We start from the raw sequence: 21,291 nt of genomic DNA on the forward strand, positions 1-21,291 counted from the left end.
GAATGTTTTACTAACCGGGGAGTGATGCTGACTTTAAAGGTGATTTCATGCCTTCACCCTTCAAAATAGGCAATGGCAGGCATTGTGGGCTCTGAGGATGGATGGTGATCATCTGGAGATGTTCTCCAAGTTCTGATCATACTCACGTCCGAGTGCAGGGTTAAGAGAGGCTTTTGATTTAATACCCTTGTTCAGGATGAAAAATCATGTAGTTTTCACAATTGCAGGAACTGTACTTAAATCCATATGGAGCTTGGTAAAATGGGGAATAATCATTATGGAAACGTTTTTCTCTTGGGGCTTAAACTTTCTGTTCCCAGAAATGAACTTTTCGAAATATTTCCCTTTAGTTTTTGACTTGTGTTATTGGTGAGGAAATAAAGCACTTTCCTGACTTAAATAATTGCATTTGCTATTCCACAACAACTGAATGGAAAACCTATACAGCAGATAGTTACTTCATAATGCGATACAGATGTATAGATGATAAGCATTTTATGTGTTAATACGTATATTAGAGGAGACAGTATTTTCAGTTAAACCATAACAGAAGCCAAGGTGTGGAGCTGGCATCAGTAGTGTGTGTGGTGCATCAGCAGTGGACATTTTAATCCTCCTTTGAATATACAATTGTGCAACATTTTTATCATGTTAATGTCAGGAAGCCCCAGCCAGGTCCAGAGCCTCGTTGTGCTAGGTGCTGTAAAAAAAACACATGAAGGAAAGTAGACTCCCTTACAGAGTTCACAAGTTTAATATTTGAATGTCCTGTCCCATATTTGCCTTGTTTCCAGACTGGGATTTTTATTATTTTTCACTACACATGTTATCTTTTGGAGCTCAGGTTCTGCCATCTATATTTTTCTGAATAACGCATTTTTTTTTTCTTCCATCTATATTTTTCTGAATAACGCATTTTTTTTTTTTTTTTAGTAGGTAAAGTACAACTCTACATTTAAAAGAATGTGGCCCTCTCAGTGCAGGGTAGATTATTTTTTTTCTTGCTGCTCTTGAAGTAAGTTCTGCATCTTCAGCATTTATTAAGGTTAAAGTAGAATGTCAGAATTTCTTGTCTGTCTGGTTACTGAGCTTGGCTTTTGGATAGTAGGAAATACTCTAGTTAGAGCTGTCGCTATTTCCATTAGAAATCTCCTCTTCCTTTGTTTGTAACTCAGTGATTGTAAAATAATCGGGGCCTTTTTTCAGACAAGATCTTGATGCAGAGAGTCTCAGTATGAACATACCTCTTGCTAATTATGACATAAAAATAGGCTTGCCCAATTTTTTGTTATGCAGTTATGTGTGAATTTTGCCCAATGTTAGGCAATGTGAACTTTTTAAACTTCGGGGTTTGTGGTTTTCAACTATTTTGGAAACTAAAAATGTCAAGAGAAATGAAAATTTACTGTGGAAAATTTGTGTCAACATCTTTCTACGATGGATAATAACATTGACCATTCTATTAAAAATGTCACTCAGCCATCAGTTTAAGAAATCCTTTCAAATCTTGGAAATCTAGAAAAAGAAACCTTATTTTTAAAAAAATTCACTTCTATCCTATATGTAGCAAACTGTTTAAAAGAGGCAGAAAACAATATTAAATTGTTTATATTTTCTTTTGTTTCAGATACAGTCAGTCTGCAAAATGAAGATTTTGGGGGTTTTCATTCTTTGTAGAAGCCATGAAGTTTGTGAACTGAAGTAAAACATTCAGAGTGGAAACTGATTTTAAGGATTATGTTTACAACAAATTAATACCATCGAGAGAAACACTTTTCAGAATAAAGTGTCTTAAAAAAAGAGAGAGACTATTTATGCTGAAAGAAAACTGGATTAACAATGAGGCCAAAGACTTTTCCTGCTACAACTTATTCTGGAAACAGCAGACAAAGGTTACAAGAGATTCGGGAAGGTTTAAAGCAGCCTTCTAAATCTTCAGGTCAGGTGTTACCTGTTGGACCAGGCAGTGAAACTTCTCTGGACCCTAAAATTTTAGTACGGAAAGATGCTGCCAGGCAGCAGCAAATGAGACAAACAGCCAAGTTCGGACCTTATCAAAAAGCACTGCGAGAAATCAGATATTCCTTATTGCCTTTTGCTAATGAGTCGGGCACCTCAGCAACTATAGAAGTAAATAGGCAGATGTTACAGGAATTGGTGAATGCAGGCTGTGATCAGGTATGTATGAATTTGGAGGGGGATACTGATGTTGGTTTTTAAAGCAAGTTTATGAAATTCCAAAGTATTGTTGGGTGATAGGAGTTGGTGATTCTCCTGGGCCTGCCTGCTGCACTCAAGGCTGTTGGCCATGTGGTAGCGATGTTGCTACAGACCCTTTCTGAATATATAGTGTTGCTGTTGCAAGCAAATCTGTTGGTTCCAGAAGCCAGGGGTGGGTGACTGTTAATCTGCCCCATGGGCTATCATGTGGGTCAGCAGAATTCTGTAGCAGTGCTTCTCTAGCTGGTATATGTATGTGGGTGATAATGAGAGGGTAGGCTTATGTGCTTGGAATATGTATATGTAAAGCTGGGTGTCATCTCCTTCATAATTAGGTAGTGCATCCATGTAATTTTGTACTGTTAGACCAATGAGAATTAGCTGTGAGACTTTTAAGGTTAACTTGTTAAAACCACCTAAGTGACTTAAGCTTTTAAGTCCCACTGACTTTCAGAAGCATCCAGAAGAAAGTGCAGAGACTGTGGCTATGTACAGACATTCAGTTTCTTTTGGGAGAGCAGTAACTCTCCCATGAGAAACTACAAGTGTACAGCTGTTCAGGATTTTTCTCCCAGAGCAAAAATGGCTGCTCCAGGAGAAAAATAACTTGGGAACAACCAGAGTTAAATTGCTCCCGAGAGTTTCTCTTGGGAGAGCAAAAGTCTGTACATGTTCTCTTCTGAGAGAAGCTACAGCACTGTCCTTTAGCATCCCAGGGTGCTTTGCTCCAGCTCTCCCCCAGTTCCTCTGGGAGACGGTATGTTGCTCACTGAACTTTGCTGCACCAGCCAAGCAGGTAGCTGGACATGCCCCCTTCACAATCCCACACCTTCCTACAGGGGGAGAGAGGCTGACTGAGCAGTCTGCAACAGCCAATCAGAGCTGTCCTGTGTGCACTGCTGCCAGCTATCTATGGGCAGACTGAGGGAGTTTGCAAAGCATGCTGAGATATATGCAGCGTCCCCTGGCTGCACAGTAGGTCTGTGTGAATAGGGAAGTGTTCAACTCGGAGGACAGCGATTTGATTCGGATCACTGTCCTGAATTGAGTCAACCAAATCAGTTTCGGAAGATTCGGCGCTGATTCAGTGATTCGGATTGACTGGGAGAGGTAGGCACAGCTGGACGGCTTCAGGTTCTCCCACGATGACTCCTGCTGTGCTTGCCTCTCCCCAGGTGGGAGCCACTGGAGAAGCCCCCATGGCTGCCCTGCCTAGCCCCAGCACTTAAAAAGCCCTGCACTCGCCAGCTGCAGGAGCAGTGATTGGGGCCCTGGTGCTCATGGCAGAGCCCCTCCCACACAGCGGGGGGCAGTGGGGTTGCCCCCTCCCCCCACCTGGCACCCATGTGATAGTTGTCACATTGTGCAGGTGTAGCACAGTTCGGCAGGCACTGTGCGCTGTCTGGGAGCTTGGGCCACTGGGACTGAGCGCTGCCAGGCTCCAGCTGACGCACAGAACCGCCTCAGCTCCCAGATGGCACACAGCACCCTGCTGAGCTGCGCTGTACCCATGCCATGGGGCAGCTGCCGCACAGGTGCCAAGTGGGGGGCACAATCCCTGCTGCCCCCCAGTGCCCTGCACTGCATGGGGGGGCTCTGCCATGAGCCCTCTGAGGCCCCAATTGCTGCTCCTGCAGCCAGTGAGTGTGGGGCTTTTTTTCCTCCTGTGGCTCCCCAGGCTGTGTCTGCCTCTGCCCTGGTGGGAGGAGCCATGGGGGCTATAACCTGCTGCTGCTTGCCCCGTTCTGCCTGGAGTGATCTGTGCCTGCATCCTTCCCCCCCCACCCCTGGCTGGGCAAGTGGCAGTAGGGCAGAGTCCCCACTCCCAGCACTGCTTCACCTGCATCCCGCGCCCCCCAGCCCACCTCCCTGAGTAATGCGCCCCCTGGCTGGGCAGCTTGCCAGACTGGAGGCAGCTATCAGCTGCCTTAGTCTATGGCTGAATCTCCAAATTAGCTGAATATTTTTCTGAATAGATTCAGATGGTTTGAATTGATTTGGAGCTTTTACTTGGTTTCCCGATTCGATTTGGAGATTCGGTCACCGGATTGGGCCCAATCTCCTCCGAATCAAATCAGCTGTTGAAGCTTTGCGCAGCCCTACTGTGTAGCCTCAGTACTGCAAGCTCTCTGCTCTTCAAGAGCTCAGCATTCAAATGTCTGCGTCTCCTGGTAAGTTTTTCTACTAGGAAAACAAACCAAGGAGAATTCTGCTAGGTTATTTGAATGTGTGTATGCAGCCTATATCTGTCTCCTTACCTGAGGCAGTGTGCCCATGGTTAGCCAGGGTCACAAAGAGGAAGGACTGATTGAATCCTGAGCTGTTTCTGAGTATTCAACAAGCAAAGGAAATCAGGCCTACTTTCCCCCTCCTCCCCTGTTGCCTACTTTGTAAGAAGTTGCAATAGCTCCTTTCAAATAAAGAACTCAGTGCAGTGATAAATGCTTTGTCCCTTCAAGGTTGGCACTGTGATGCAATCTAAAGACCAGATGCAGCTGGTTCAGAATGCAACTCCATTTTATGTTAACCAGCATTTTTCATGGGAAGTATTATATGCATTTGCTCCTGGCTTCCCATTTGTGGTCAACACGTATGGGTGAAGACCTTAGTTTTCATCTGACAAGCGCTGTCTTTGGTTTAGGTTCTGGCTGTTACAGAAACCATTCCCTGCCCCATCCATGTGATTAAATGGCAGTTGTGCATCCAGATGAGACACTTGAGTTCATAGCTCCCTGGACGCATTGTTCTCAATAAAGGTTCATTGATTTCAAGACTTGTTTCCAGCTCAGTCATCTGACAGACCCTGGATTCTAGGTATTTTTAAAAACTTGTGAGCATCTCAAAGCTTTCTTTGAAGTGGTGGTTTAATATGAGTAAATTGCTAAGCACTGACATTTCCTTGGTGCTATATAGTACACAGAGGTAGTAGGGTTGGAGTGTTTTTGTAGCAGCGGTGGCTCAGGAAATATATGAAAAGCAAGTTGTTGTTGTTGTTGTGGGTTTTTTGTGGTGATATCTTTGATTGGACTAGCTGTATAGTTGGGTAGACACACTCTTGAGCTTCCCCACCCTATGGAGAACCTTGCTTCCTACAACACACAGATAAAGGCAGTTCCTGCTCAAAGCTGCTTGTGTTCTACGACAGGTAGAGGTAAGATGGGGTGCAGACTCAGCTGACTGTCTCATGTTACAGCTAGGTGTTAAGTGGTCAAGTGGACCAAAGTTCTGTACTGGATGCAGTTTCTAATTAAGCAGTTGGCTTTCTATGTGTGTTTGAGCATCGCTTGGGAACCTAAATTTGTTTTGTTTAAGTTTTCTCTCAGAAGTTCCCAAAGCACTTGTGAACTCAAACCCTCCATATGGACTTATGAGTCCATGTGAAGTGAACATGATTTGCGTGTCTGAGATGGATGTGTCACACATACCTGTACGGCCTCTTTGGATGCATATTTCTTAGATGTTGATACTTAATCCCTGTACCATGCCTCACTGAGCCTGGAAACCCGGATATGTGCCCACCTGATTGAATGTTTTTAATTTGTGCTGGAAAAGTGCTTTAGCTCAAGTATTGGCATACTGTATGTATATCACTTATGACTACCTTTTAAAATATATCCTGTCTTAGATATTGGCCCCCTGGTATCTTTTATGTTGACAGCCATTAAAATCAGAGCTGAGAGTATTTGACATGATTTTTTTTTTTTGTATCTTCCCATGATCCTGATGCACTTACTTTGATTATTTAATTTTTATGTTCAACTTCCTTTCCTTATGCCTTGTGGTGCAGGGTTAACAGAATCAAGGTCACATTTGGCCAGAACTTCAGCCAAGGATTTCAATAATGGGCTGATTTGGTTTGGTGTTCCAAAAGAAATACTGGAAAGTAATACTACTGCTGTTAGATATTCTGTTATACTAGGTTATGCAAAAATTAATACTTTTCCTCCTGGTCACTGGGCTAGTACCACTGTTCTTTTGAAAAGAAACAACTGGCACTAAAATATTTTTTTTAAGTTCATCCACTTGGTGTATCTGCAGCATGTTTTGTAGTATTTTGAAATGCTAATAAAGTTGGAGAGAGAGACCTTATGGTCCATCAAAGTTGGGTTTCCAATCTTTCTTACAATATAAAGCAGAGTTTACAGCTCTCTGTTCTGAGAGTAACAGTTGAATTCACACAGAGGGGTGATGGAACAAGGAATCAAAGCAGTTATTAAAATTATATCCTTAAAAATATATCAAGTTGAAATCTGTTCAGTTAAAAGCAATATCAGAACACAATTGCATTTTATTCTTTTAATTTTCTCTTTTGCTGTCTGAAAAACCCATACAAATAAGGGAATTTGGCTACAGGGAAAACAGTAAACTTAATTATATGAATAAAGTACTGTCATTCATAAAATAAATGCAGGATTAAAAACAAGTTCTCATGTCTTTCATTTTCAATAATCCTAGGAACTGCTTGATTTAAAAAATATATAAACTAGAAGCATGTTTAAGTTGTCATAATTATTTTAATTGACAGTTGCTGTGTTCATCAGGGCTGTGCATTGATACTTACTATTCCTTTCAACAGCTAGGAACATTAGCATTTGAATAACAAAATATACTTGTTTTCAGCCTGGTGACACTGATATAAAACCCTGGCTCCCCTGAACTAAGTGGGAGTTTTGCCATTGACCTCAGTAAAGGCTGGAGCTCATTATCAATATTCAAAGGGATTCTGTAAATATAAAACACAATTAAAAAATAATTATAATCCAGTTTATTTTCAGAAAGTACTAATTGTTCTTGCAAAGATGACTTAAAAACTCGTGTGAAAGTTTGAATAACAAATATTGAGTAGAAATAGTTTCAGAACTTGTTGGGTTTAACAACTGAAGGCCTGCTGTTACTCGGTGCAAAAGCTTAAAGCCAAAAACACTAATCTGCGAGTATGCTATTCCCTGGTAAACAGAGCTTGCTAGGTTTGGAAATGTAGCTTGCTGGAGGTGTAGCTTGCAGTTGCTGAGAAACTGGACAAGATCCTTGAGAGTGTTCTTGTGGATCAGTAATCACTTGGAATCACCTGGGGCAATTAGGGAACACGTGCAGTTTTAAATGTAGTTGGGTTGTTGAGTTTTTTTCATGTTAATGACAGGATGCAATTGAGCATGTGATCAGATATGTTCTGTTAACCTCAGCAAGCTAGGCTTTATCTTGCTATTTTTCTTCAGAATTAAAATAATTCTGGCAAAACAGCTTGGAACTAGAAACACTGTAATATAAACAGCTGCCTGCTTTGCTTATTAAAGATCCTTGAGTATGGGGTGTATGTGTAGTTATTCTTAACAAAATTACTTATTTAGAATGTTTCTCATACTGTATACCCAGCTTGTGACGCACTGCTGTGCTCTACAGTATACTGTGTGATTCATGACGTATGGAATCTCTCGCAGTTCATTTCACTTAGGCTTTTACAAATGGCTCGAAAACAAGATATGCACCCACCCCATGCCAATACCTGAACATTCCTTAAGGGAGAATCTGTCCTTCATGCTCTAATTACACTGTCTTTCAAAGAGCTGGAAAGATAACAGCTGTTTGTGGATATTGTAATATATCTAAGAGTATCAAGCTGACCATCTTGTCATCTATGCTACACTGAAGTCTTGGAATTTAGTTTGTAGATTTTTTTTTTTATTATTATTATTGCATTCCAGGATTCTTTTGATCTTTCTGTCGTGGAATACTTTTTACCAAAGTGATATTTCTATACTCCTCTCTCTTTTTTGGGGGGTACTTTTTTGGTAACTATTAATTGATTATGTAGAACCCACAAAATCAGGCAGATTCATGTTTCCTTTGAACTCATACCTGCACAGTTAACTAGCAGGCTCTACTACACCATGTTTAGGTTCTGCAGAAAATCTGTCAGGGTATGCATGACCAATTAAGTATTCATTCTGTTTTGTCTTCTCCATGGGTTCTTGTAATACACACAGTGCCATAGTCTGAGCAGCTTCCAGTAGTGTATAAAGTAACATGATAGTTGTGGCATCTATCACAATTGTTTATTCTCTCACCTCTCTGAAAGGATGTACAGGGGATTGCAGTGTAGTGTGGGATTGTCTTATAGTTTAAGAATATAGCAGCAGATGATTGTTGAAGAGAGGGTATTCAAAGAAATGCACTGTGCATTTGGAGTCGAAAGTAGTGAGATACATGATGGACCTCAGTTTCTGGAGGAGTTCATTCCACAACTTGTGCCATCCTGAGTAAGCTCTGTCTTCTGTATGCACAAAATTTACCCATGTTACAGAGAGTTCATTTGTAGTCAGCAGCTTCACTCTTCAGGCATATGCTTCATCTTGGAACCTTGAACTTGATTTGATATTTTCCAGGAAGCCAGTGCAAGTAGCAGATGTGAACTTGATGTGTTCCTAGTAGATGGTGTTGCTGGGAAGTGCTATAGCATTTTCTTTAGTTGGAGTTCTCAAAAGTCTGAAGCCCAGGTATGCTGTACTAACTGCTGAAGGCTAGCTAAGAGTTGATGAAAGTATGAACAGCTGAGGCCAGATCATTGTCTGCCAGGCTGGGATGGTGTCCCTACTTACCAGGTGATAGAATCCATTACTTGCAGTTGTAGCCATATTCATTGGATGAATGCAATTAAGTAATGCAATTCAGTTAATTGAACTGAATAATTGTGGGTTTGTACCTTTAACTGGAGGCTATGTCATGGCTGTAAATACCCCAAAATGCTTTCCTCTGCCCACCAGCATCACCTCTGTCTTATTCAGATTTAATTTCAACCAGCTAATCTTACCCAAATGCTGAACCATTGGTGACAGCAGAACAATTGTATGTGTTGAGTGGCAGGGAGAGTTGTGTCATCTGCCTACTGTTGGCTTTTGAGTCCATGTCATCTGATTGACAACAAGGTGATTACATGTATATGTTGAAATCTCCTCCTGGCCATGGATGCTGTTGGTCTGCCAATAATTTTGAGATCTGAGCATGTTATTCTAGTAAATTGTGCTGCAAATTGAAAGACAGCTTTTTCTAAACGAAAAAGCTAAGTGAACTTTGAAGTGGCCTGGATGGTTCTGCAGGAAGTTCAGCAAGGATGGTGTCTGAGCTATCATGCGCAGTCACAATTCAACGTGTACTAGATCTAATTTCAGGTTTTGGGTCACAAACACACTTCAAATGAAAGTGATTCTGAATGTAATAGAGAGAATTTATTTTAGCTACTGGAGTGCATCTAAGGATTTAGGCTTTCAACCTCCTTTGTACATCCTCCACTTTTTTTTGTTTTCCCCTGTTTTTATTATTGACATTATGAGCTTGCTTCTATCCTTTCCCCTGTCTTTTATTTATGGCCCCTCCCTTTTTGCTTTCCATTTCTTTGCCTTTTTTCCATAGATGCTTCCAGGATCACCCACTGTCTCCCTCCACCCTTGCTTGTTCCGGAAGGCTGCAGTGTTTCCTACCCACATGGCTGCAGAGGGCTTCTTTCCTTGTTTCAGTTTGGTTGCTAGAGAATGAAGTGAGTCATAGCTTCCCCAGGGGCTGAAGGAAAGAGGCCAAGCCTATTCCTAAGCTGTTGTAAGCTTCTCCGTGTCTATTTCATTCCATTTTTCTTTCTCTCCAGCCTTCCCATGCAGTGGGATTGGCAAGAAGGGCAGTGTCATTCCTATTAAGTATTGATGTACTGCTCCTGCAAGACATTCCTGGGTGAGCTCTGGGAATTGGTTATATGAATAGTGGCACAGCTACTTGTTTTGGTGGATCTTGGACAGGCAGCAAAGGGGTTTTCTTCATCCTCTCCCCAGCAGTGGAAGATTTTTTTTTTTTTTTTTGCACTGTTTATCCATAGAGCACTCCCCTGTGGTCCTGTGGCAGCAGGGTACAAAAATGGAACCTACCAGGCTGCTATTCATTTTACTTGCCTGCTTCTGACTTTACTACTCCTCCTTTCTGCTTTGGGATTTCTTAAGGCTATCTGTGAACCACCAGGCTGGGAATCTTGTGGCAAATTTAAACCTTAACTCCATACACAATTGTCAGTTCTGTCAAACCAGTGCAGCCTGCTGTGCTTTCCATGTGTGCGCCACTAGCATTAATGCAAAGTCTGTATGTATATTAAGGGGACTGGATGTAGATTAATTTGCAAAGGTTGTATTAAAGCGTCATCATCATCATATTGCACTCAGAAGATACATTCTTAATTTTTTTTCTTCTTGTTTTTCTGTATTAATTAAACTTGTGCAGTAATAGATATAAAGCAATGGCTGGTACAAGGTAATGTGTATCTTTAGCAAAGGAGGAAAAGGCTCCATCAGATCACTGAAAATTCTGTACAAGTGTTAACCTCAAACTTTAAAACAAAGCAAAACAAAACAAAAAAAATTTTGTGACCAAAAGTTTAAGAATGCCCTTAATGTAACAGGAAGCTGTATCACAATAGTATTAGGGTGTAGCAGTTCCTTTTGCATATTTTTAATCACTCTCTGCTTAAATCTCCATTTGTCCTTAACAACTAGAGTTTGGAGGCATATATTGGTAATAGTTATTTGTTAATAGGTTTTTGTTTTTTGTTTTTGTTTTTGTTTTTGTTTTTTTTTGTTTTTAGTTAATGAATGCTGGCCACATATAACATATGAGATCACAGTAGGTTATTTTATTTTCCTTTTTCTTTACCCATATCCCAAACTAAACTTAAATTGTTTGCAAAATACCATTTTTCTGCATCAGTAAAAGTGAAACTAAAATAACAAAAACATGGGATATTCAACTAAAGTTAGGAGAAATTTTAATGCTGCCACTATTTGCAAATCCTTTATAGTAGGTCACTGATTACAGGATTATGAAGCACTGAACATAACCTGCTATTCAACTAATAGTACAATATAATATATTAGAAAGGAAATAAACTTTTTTCTTCCATTATATGCTACTGTATCATTGCCAAACATTATGTCATATTGCCTAAGGGGAAGAAAAACCTGCACTTAACTCCAAAATTTCCTGAAAATGTACTAATATAGTTTTTATTCCTCTTTTTTATTTCTATAGAACCAAATTCTGTCCTGCCTGGCATGGGAAGGAAAACTAAAAATTACCAGTGCAGCCTTTTTCCAGGGCATAATTCCAGAAAGTAGGGGACTGAGAATCGCAGTACTTGCCCTCTAAAAATAAGTGATTTGTGCTGCAGATGGCAACATTAAGGTTATTTGGTTGTGAGGATGGATACCATCACTAGCCAGCACACCACAGCCTATTGTATGAATGTTCCTTTCAACTCTGTTTGAATTCTGCTGGCCTGGTAGTGGTGGTGGAGGTTTCCTTTGTACTACTACTGTTTTTCTATTAGAGTAGCACTTGTCAGACTCTCACCGGAGATTATATTTGTTATGTGTATTGACCTTGTCTATAGTTGGCATCTTCTATGTATTGAACATATGTAATACTATACAAAGTGTTAATAAAATGTTAGGGGAAAAAGCACAGCCAAGCCTTCAAATATTGTTGCTCTGGAGATAGGGGCTACTGAGTTTCTTTTGTATTAGGCACATTCTGTGAACTCGTTTACTTTTTCACCCTTTCTGGAGGTCTCTCAGCTCAGTACTAAATAGATCCAACTTTGCTCTTGCTTAGGCCCCCTCTACATGTTACAGATATTGCACAGTTAACTGGTTAATTGTACAATTGTCTTGAGACCCAGCTACATGTGCAAAGTAGCTATCATGTCATAAAAAGCTCAAACCAGCTATAAAGTTAGGGCTTGAAAATGTGCACTAACTTTATAACTGGTTGCTATTGAGCTTTAATTTGCACATATAGGAGGGTCTCCCCTGTGTCTGGAAGCCATATTAGCTGACAGGCTCCCAGCTGCAGTGGTATACCACCGCAGTGGTGTCTGAGAGTCCCATAATTGAGGGGACTCTCAGCCCCAGCAGCTGCGGACTCTGGGTCCTCACAGCATGCTTCCCAGTGCCAGGACCCAGCTGCGATCTCCCAACCCGGGGCAGGAGGTGCATGAAATGCATGGCATGGCAGGAGGTCTGTTTGTGTAGATTGCATATTGGATCCCATTGCCGTTACCTGCATGTGTAGAAGGGACCTTGGCTTAATACAGAGCTCTAAGCAGGCTGCAGGCTTGTCAGTGTAGCTGCAGGATATTCATTTGTTTGGGTGTAGCTAAGACATTTTAGACTTCTTTTAAAGCTAATCAATTTTTTTTTATTCAAATCGAGGTAGTACATGTCTATAAGAGTTAGCACTGGTGTATCTCAGAATTTTTGTTCCAAACTATGTGTTTGTGACTTGACTGTTGATGGTATTATATGTATGCAGCATGAAAAATATTAACATTCCACTTCTTCTCTCCTGTGTAATTACATGGATAACCTTAATGTTAAATTAGATATAAATGTGTAAAAACATATGCTAACTTTTGTAGTAAAAAACCCCTTTGGATTTAAATTGAGAGAACATGATATCCACAGTACTGAAGAACACTTTCAGAAGCCCATACTTTTGAAAATTTTGCCCATTGGTGCCATAAACTAAAGACTCCAGTCTGTATGTTTCATGCCCTCTGGACCGTTGTCTTTGTCCCACTGCTACAGGGGCAAGTGAGCACTTTCCAAACACCAAGGGGTTTGCAACATTCTTTGCTTCAAAAAGTACTGGGGAGAGTGGAAATAATGAGGCTCAGCCTCTCAACCTGTCAGCTCCATGGAAAAATCATGGACTCAGTCTGCAAGGAATTTTCTGGATTTGCCTAGAGCAAGTAACGCTTGACCAACTTGATCTTCTATGATAAGGTGATAGGTGCTGCGGATGAGGGGAAAGCAGTGGCTGTGATATAGCTTGACTTTAGCAAGGCTTTTGACAAAGCCTCCCACTACATTCTCATTTACAAACTAAGGAAATACAGATTACATTGGAGTGGGCAAAATAAGGCCCATGGGCCAGGTCCAGCCTGCCAGGCCATTCTATCCTGCCCATGGGACCCCTAATAATAAAATTAGCAAATATTTATCTGCTCCTGGCTGCCTGTCAAAGATGACAGGAGCCAGGGGCAGGAGGCAGGAGTCCAGCCCCACCCACCCCCAGGCATTTCCCCGCTTACAGCCCCTGCCCTGCTCCAGCACCATGTGACTCCTGACCCAGGTGGAGTGGGAAGGGGAGTGCACAGACAGAGAAGGCAGGGTGGGGGTGTGTGTGTGTGTTCGTAGGGCGAGTCCCACATGCATACCCCACCATACACATGCACCCTTCACCCCCCTTGCACTGCAATACGTGCAGACCCCCACACCCACTCACACAGCCCCCCAGAAACCCCATGCCTACCCACATGCTCCCTCACCCCACATACCCACAGCCCCCCACAAACCTATACCCACCCACAATATACAAGTGTAAGACTTCATTTTGAAGCTATTGTGGAATCACCTCTGCACACTACACAAACACGTATAAACTAGGGAAAAAATATTTTTTTTAAATCAAATTAATGAACGTTTTAGGTGTTTGCTTTTTAGAATATAATTTGGTATTTTTCTGGTTCCGAGATGGCAAAACCCCTTGCTGAAAGGAGTACTTTTGGGGGTGAAGGGTGGGGAGGGGTTAGGGGCAGGATTTCCAGTCCCAAGATGGTGACTGGCAGCAGGGAACCTGTCAAGGGGCAGGTCTACCCATGCAGCCCTTGACAGCTTGCCGAAACTTGGGAAGTGGCCCTCAGCCCAAAATAATTGCCCGCCCCTGGATTAGATAAAAGTACTGTAAGGTGGATGCTCAACAGCTGGATCACTGAGTTCAGCGAATAGTCATCAATGGCTCAATGTCTAGCTGGAAAGAGGTATCAAATGGGATTCCCCGGGGGTTTGTCCTGGACCTGGTGTTATTCAACATTTTAATTAATGATTTGAACCAGGGTTGTACTGCATACTTGGGCAAGTGGCCCAACCCCCACTTCCTTGGCTATGAGCTCCCCATGGCTGTTACTCCCCTCATTGTTCAGGTTGCTGATGCAGGCAGGGTCTCGGGATTCCCCCTCCCTTCTCTGGCTTTCACTTCCTGCCTCCATCCCAGGGAGCAGGACAGAACTGGGCAGTGTAGCTCAGCTCAGTCTGTAGTGCTGGGGGAGGCCGCAGTGTGGTACAGTGGGGTAACCTGCAACCAAGGAGGTAGGGGGCACCCACTCACATAGATTCATAGATGTTAGGGTCGGAAGGGACCTCAATAGATCATCGAGTCCGACCCCCTGCATAGGCAGGGAAGAGTGCTGGGTCTAGATGACCCCAGCTAGATGCTTATCTAACCTCCTCTTGAAGACCCCCAGGGTAGGGGAGAGCACCACCTCCCTTGGGAGCCCGTTCCAGACCTTGGCCACTCGAACTGTGAAGAAGTTCTTCCTAATGTCCAATCTATCTTCCTAATGTCCAATCTATGGGCATGATGTAGTGAGGAGGGGCTTTCTGCATGCATGGTGTAGCAGCTGAGGAGAGGAAGGGGAACACCAACCCACATGGGCTGGGGAGAATGTGGAGGTGTGGAACCTCCCAATGTGTAGCCCCCAGCCACAAATTAGTTGAACAGCCCTGATTTGGATGGTAGAATTCAGTGCATGCATAGCAAATTTGCATGCAGTGCCAAGTTGGGTGGAGTTGTAGAGACTAGAGGGTAGGGTTAAGATACAGAATGACCTGGATAGGCTGGAGAAATGGTCCAAAATCAAACAAAAAAAATTCAACAAGGATGAGTACAAAGTCCTTTACTTGGGATGGGATGGTTGCATACACAAATATCGACTGGGGGATGTTTGGATTGGCTGCAGTTCTACAGAGAAAGACCCGGAGGTTATAGTGGACAAGAAGCTGAATATGAACTAACATTATGCTCTTGTTGTGAGAAGCCAGCAACATGTTGAGTTGTATTAATAGTACCGTCTCTTGCAAATTAGAAATAGTGATTTCTCTGCTCTGTTCAGCACAGATGAAGCCTCATCTGAAGTACTGTGCCTAGTTTTGGGCCCTGCACTTCCAGAAAGATGTGGACAGATTGGAAAGACTCCAGCAGAAAGTGAGAAAAATGATAGAGGCCTGGAAAACATGACTCATGAAAAAAGGCTGGAAGAGCTAGGGTTATTTAGTTTAGAAAAGAGAAGACTGAGGTCAGATTTGATAACGATTTTCAAATATCTGAACAGTGATTATAAAGAGGATGGAGACGGGTTTTTCTCTGTGGCAGTCGGGGACAGAACTAGGAGCAATGGTCTTGAACTGCAGCAGAGGAAATTTAGGTTGGAGATTAGAAAGAACTTTCTGATTATGAGAAAGTTGGTCAAGCATTGGAACAGGCTACCTAGAGAAGTTGTGGAATCTCCATCCCTGGGCATTTTCAAGAACAGATTAGACCAGGGGTGGGCAAAATGTGGTTTGTGGGCCAGATGCCATTCTATCTGGCCCGCGGGGCCCCTAAAATGTTTAGAAAAAATTAATATTTATCTGCCCCTGGCTGCCTGTCTTGTGGCCCTCGATGGCTTGCCAAAACTCAGTAAGTGGCCCAAGATAATTGCCCACCCCTGGGTTAGACACTTGTTTGGGTTGGTTTAGTTAGAAATAATCCTGCCTTGAGCCGGGGGCTGGACTAGATGATTTCAACAGGTCCCTTCCAGCCCTTCTTACCTATGAGCATCTATATATGCATGTGTGATGGGGAGGGGAGGTGTTTTAATTAGAGTGGCTCCGAGAGCTGCTCTAATTAAAGTGCTTGCAGCATCACGTGTATTCAGTGTCCTGCACTTCAAAATGGCATTTGAGCTTTAGTTCAAGCGCCCCCACCACCATTTTGAAGCATGGGGGTACTGAATAGACATGTGGAGGCTGCTGGAGTGTGCTAATTAGGAGCTCTGCATGTTAATTAGTGGGGTGCACCGATAAAGATTTTTTGGACAGATACCAATGGCTGATTATTAATGAGCTGTATTGGCCAGTACCGATTTGATTGCCAGTATGCAGCCCAGCAACTTGGGGAGTAGTGTCCAACTGGTAAATTGGGGGGGGGGGGGCCAGGGAAGAGGGGGGGCAAGGGAAGAAATGTAGGGGGGCAGATCGAGGCTCCCACGGTGAGGCCAGGTGTGGGGTAGGGTCTGGGGTAGAAGCAGGCGTTGCCTAGCCAGTGTGGGGTGGGTGCAGGACGGAGCCATGAGTGGCTCATCCAGGGGCACGGGGAGGGGCAATAGCTGATTACCGAAAATGTCAATTTTCCTTTTATTGGTGCCGATATGATATGGACCGATGTATTGGTGCACCTCTAATTAGCGCGTCGGAGCAGATGTCTGGCACGTGTATAGGTGCTCCTTGATCCTATGCTAGCTTGCCAACTCTGACACCACGTCCACCAGTTGCCAGAATAAGAATGCTTTGCAGAGGCCTTTTTTTCTCTGTGTGTTACTGGGCCACCAAGACCTGTCTTCCCAGCTGGCTTTTGTGTCTTGTGGTGGTCCTCCCTGCTGACCTCTTGAACTGATTGCCCAGCTCCTCTTTTTGTCTAGATTTGCACCTTATAGACTAAATAGATTATATGTATAGTAAAAGCTTTCATGAACTGAAAATCACTTTATCAGATGCTGTGAAAGGATGTGCCAATGGCAGAGTACAAGGAGAGAGAAATTAGAAAGCAGTTGGTGTTATGGGCCACAAGCTGCCAGAGAAACTCAGGATTTGCGTCAGGGTATGTGCCTTATAATTGGGGCAGCTGTTGGCTAGGGACTTAATAGATACTTACGAAGACAAGATCACCGTCCTGATGATCTATCTATATAAATATGGCAAACAAGTGCCAAAGGTCATGTCTTCTGTAGGAAGAAAGACGTGGTGTTAACACTTGTTGGCTAACGTTAAAACTGTAGTGCAGACAAGGCAGCCTTAGTTGTAGCACACTGCAAGCTAGAAGGGGGAGCTTAAGGCATGACTTCCAGTAGGGAGGGCTTATTAAAAGTTCAGCAGCTTTTACACTGGGAATTTAATACATATTAACTGACACATGTTAAAACCTTGTCCCAATTGTAGATAGGCATCAGAGGGGAGGAATAAATGACAAAAGCAGCACAAAATAGCTCCATTTTTATGGTTTACGTTATCTAGGAGGGGTAACAAAAGAGGAGGGAGCTTGGAAACTCTTGAGTTTGGAAACTAAGAGCTGAAGGTTATAAAGTGCAGTCACTCCTTGGCAGTCATTTTTGACAGCTACTTGCTCTTGGATGAGAGAAGCCAGTGTTGCAGACCTAGGATGATCCAGTAGTGTCAGGAGGACTTCAGGATAAGGAAGGCCACTTTCCTGGAAACCTATGTTGAGCAGAACACACAGCTGTTGAATACATAGCAGAACTGCATTGTGTGTGGACTCATTAGATCTGCTGACCATGTTCTTAGTCCAGACGCTCACAAAGTGGTGTTTGCTGCTTGTATCCTCTGTCAAGATTTTATGCAGCACTTTGTAATACAGGGAAGTGGCTTACTTTACCCAATGCCCAAATGATGGTTGACATCTTTTACACACTACAGGTTCTTAGCCCTTGATATGCACCTCTGTCAATTGCACTTGTGTTCCTGTGCTGCCATCTGTATAACTGGCTTGTTCTTTATTACATCTTGCTGTGTTTGGGCCTTAACCTCCAGCGTGTCAGGTAACTCAGTACTCCATTGTACTTCATACAGACCTCCCCCTCTCTAATGCACATGTGTGCAAACATGCATGTGGCAATTAAAGGCAAAGGAACTCCCAAGTGTAAGTGCAGCAAGATGTCCTGAAAGTTTTTAGGGGTTGGCATGCTAAATAAAATGATCATAGAAAGTGATGTAGGCAAGGTGTGCTGATCCATGTAGTGCTCAGCAAGACTATAAAGAATCTGAATACACAGAATAAAAAATAGAAAAATAAAGTTGCCATAACCCAGGTAGCCCTGGAAAGCAGAGAGACCAGATTAGGGGAGGATGCAGTGCAGTGAGGAGATGTAGTTAATGGATAAATTGGGGTATAGCAGGATATTGCTTCAAGATTGTTTCCTCTGTGATGAAGTTACCTGAATTAGATTAGGGTTAATATTCCTGTTTTAAGGAAGACGTACCTTGATTCAAGGGTTTACATCATGTGATCACAATTTTTTTCTTTTTAATTGGGACATCTGGGTTTTTCCTGAGAGAGCCTGTTTGTATGACCAAGTCCTCAGTCAGTTCTTTGTCCAGAGCCCTTCCCATGTCAGACATGTCTGGAATGCAGTGTAATAGTCTGACCTTGTCAAAGTCAGCCATTAGAAAGAAATACCCCAAAAAACCCCACCACAGAATACAAAATGGTAGTCGGCACACAAAATGGAAGAGTACAATAATGAAGATATCATTTTTCACAGACCTACCCCAATCTGTCACAACTTGCATCCACAGTTCTTTAAAAGGAAAATAAAGGTAGAAGAGAAGGTTGAAAGCTGTATTGGAAGAGAGATAATTTTACGAAAGTTTAACATTAAAAAAGCTCAGTGAGTTTAAGGTATTTGAAAAAGTGTGGAAGAAGTGGAAAAATGAGCATATAAGTTGGGCATCATTGATAAAGGAAAGTGCATTATAGGAGAGAGGCAAGGGCTAATGAGGAGGGAAGGGCACAGTTGTTAAGAGCTTTGTAGAGAAAGACAAACTCAAAAGTTCACTTCTGCAGAAACCAGAGAGACAGTACAGGGATTTAGAGCAGATGGTGAGGGTGTCATGATCAGAGAAACAATTAAGAAGACAAACTTCTAGTTTACATTGTTCCTTTTTTTTCCTTTGAAGTAACAATTTGTACCTGTTCTTAATCAAGATGATCAAGTGATGTAGATAGCAGGTACACACATTTAAACCTATTTCCTTCAGAGAGGTACTAATCATGAGTAAATTTCCACCGGGAGTTGTACCATTGCAGTTTAAATGGGACTATTCAGATGCATAATACAAGTATTTGTAGGACAGGGACCTAGATGCATACTACCATGCAGACCACTAAAATGCTTTCTGGCACTGTATTTATATGGTCAGTAATGTATCCCTGCCCAAGTATGCAAACATGCAATATTTACAACTGCTTTTGTGACCATCTCTGTATTGCTGCATTCCCATGATGCTTGCTTCGGACCTTAAATTCTGTGTGTAAATTTCATTTATGAAATATGGAAATAACTGTGTGACAACAGATACTATTAATGATCTTGCTGAGCAGATAAGCAGACTTTACATGAATTAAAAACTCGGCTCTAGTTTAGAGTTGCAAAATCCTTTTTTTAATTCACCAGAGAACTGTTAAAGCTAGTCATTTTTGGCATAGCACATGCTGGGGAAGCGTGACAAAGTACAATGGAATGCACTGAGCTACGTGCCAGTGTGTAGTGGTATACTACTCTACAGTAGTATATAGAGCATTGCAGGAAGTGTGTTTTTAGTGGGGGTTTCCAGGCATTTTCACTTCATTAGCTAGCATAACTATACACATTTATTTCATCAAACCCCCTCAGCATCCCAAATGCACCCCATCCCATTCCATGGCCATGACTCCTGCATCACTGCTCAGTAGAGGTGCACCGATACATCGTTCTGATATCGGATCAGTACTAATATAAAGAAAATATGCTGTATTGCAGGGGTGGGCAAAATGCAGCCCATGAGGCCATTCTATCCAGCCTGTGGGGCCCCTAAAAAATTTAGAAAATTAATATTTATCTGCCCTTGGTTCCTGTTAAAAATGACAGGAGCCAGGGGCAGTAGGACCCAAGGCGGGCTCCCGCAACAGCAGGGCCTGCCCTGCCCCGTCCCTCCAGCCTGGGACCATGTGGCTGCCTGGCCCCAGAACCGCAGGCGTTGGGAGGGGGGTGGGGGGGAGGGCAGGGAAGGAGCCCGGGGAAAAGTGGCCCGGGAAAAAGTAGCCCCTCGCCTGCCCCGTGGCCAGTGCTTCCTGCTGCAGCCACTCAGCCCATGTGGGGCTGTCTTGAGCAGGCACAGGCAGCCCCATGCGGGCTGCAAGCAGCTGCAGCAGGGAGCACTGGCCATGGGTGGGGGAGGGGCTGCTTTTCCCATTCTCAGCTTTTCCCCCGGCTCCTTCCTTGTTCCTTCCCAGTGTGGAGGAAAGCAGCTCCGCACCAGCTCCTTCCATGCCGGCGAGCAGGGGGTTGGGGCTGTGTGCTGCCCCCTGTCTGTACTGCAAGGCTGGGGGACACTGGGAGTGAGCAGGCACGGGAGCACAGGACCCGTACTGGTATCCCAAGGTCAGCACCAGCAGGGCCCAGGGTAGGGTGGCAGGGGGTACAGGGTCCCGGGCAGCAGGGGCTCTATGGAGCCGAGCCAGCTCCCCCCTCTCCCTGCTGGTGCAGGCCAGCCTGGCTCCACAGACCCCTGCCAGCCTGTGCCCCACTTTGGGCCCCACCAGTGCAGGCCCTGGCACATTGGTCCCAAGACATTGGGATATTGGTCCCAAAGACGGTGACCAGGGGATGGGGCACCTGTCAAGGGGTGGGGCTACCCATGCGGCCCTTGACAGCTTGCCAAAACTGGGTAAGTGGCCCTCTGCCTGAAATAATTGCCCACCCCTGCTGTATCGGATATTGGCCCAATGGGGCCGATAACTTGGCCAGTAAATGTTCATGCTGTGCGTAGCCACAGCGCAGCACTGGAGTAGTGAGGAGCAGAGCCAGCAGTGTGGAGAGCTGCCTCCAGCTGGTAAGTCTGGTGTGGTAGAAGTGGAGAGGAGGAGGGAAGGGGTGTGTGGGGGGCAGATCAATGCCCCCCACAATGAGGGAGGGGGCGGGGCAGACAGATGCTGCAGCACCCCAAATTTCACTGCCACTCTGTGTTCCCAGCACTGCCACCACCAGCCACTTGGTGCAGCCCTGGCTCTTCCTGGCGCATGGGTGAAGGTGGGGTGTTGAGCCGGAGCAGCACCGGGTGGCTGGCGGCAGGAGCGGAGTGGTGGTGAAATTTGGGGTGGATGCAGCATTCTCCCAGCACCCTCAGCGCCCGCTCCGAGCCCAGCCCCTGCCGGGAAGAGCCCCATGTA

At 43.8% G+C, this 21,291-nt stretch overlaps 1 protein-coding gene across 3 annotated transcripts in view; it reads left to right on the forward strand.

Annotated features, from left to right (window-relative positions):
- LATS2 (large tumor suppressor kinase 2) overlaps positions 1-21,291 on the forward strand; it is a 78,599-nt gene that overhangs the window by 12,085 nt on the left and 45,223 nt on the right. For all 3 annotated transcript variants that reach the window (XM_006017626.3, XM_006017623.3, XM_025196628.1), the window contains one exon: positions 1,628-2,178. In XM_006017626.3, the coding sequence (XP_006017688.1) occupies positions 1,840-2,178 (339 nt within the window). In that variant the 5' untranslated portion in view covers positions 1,628-1,839. The remainder of the gene's footprint in view (positions 1-1,627; positions 2,179-21,291) is intronic.

The sequence above is a fragment of the Alligator sinensis genome, unplaced genomic scaffold (genome assembly GCF_000455745.1).
Source record: "Alligator sinensis unplaced genomic scaffold, ASM45574v1 scaffold777_1, whole genome shotgun sequence".
Classification (NCBI taxonomy): Eukaryota; Metazoa; Chordata; order Crocodylia; family Alligatoridae; genus Alligator; species Alligator sinensis.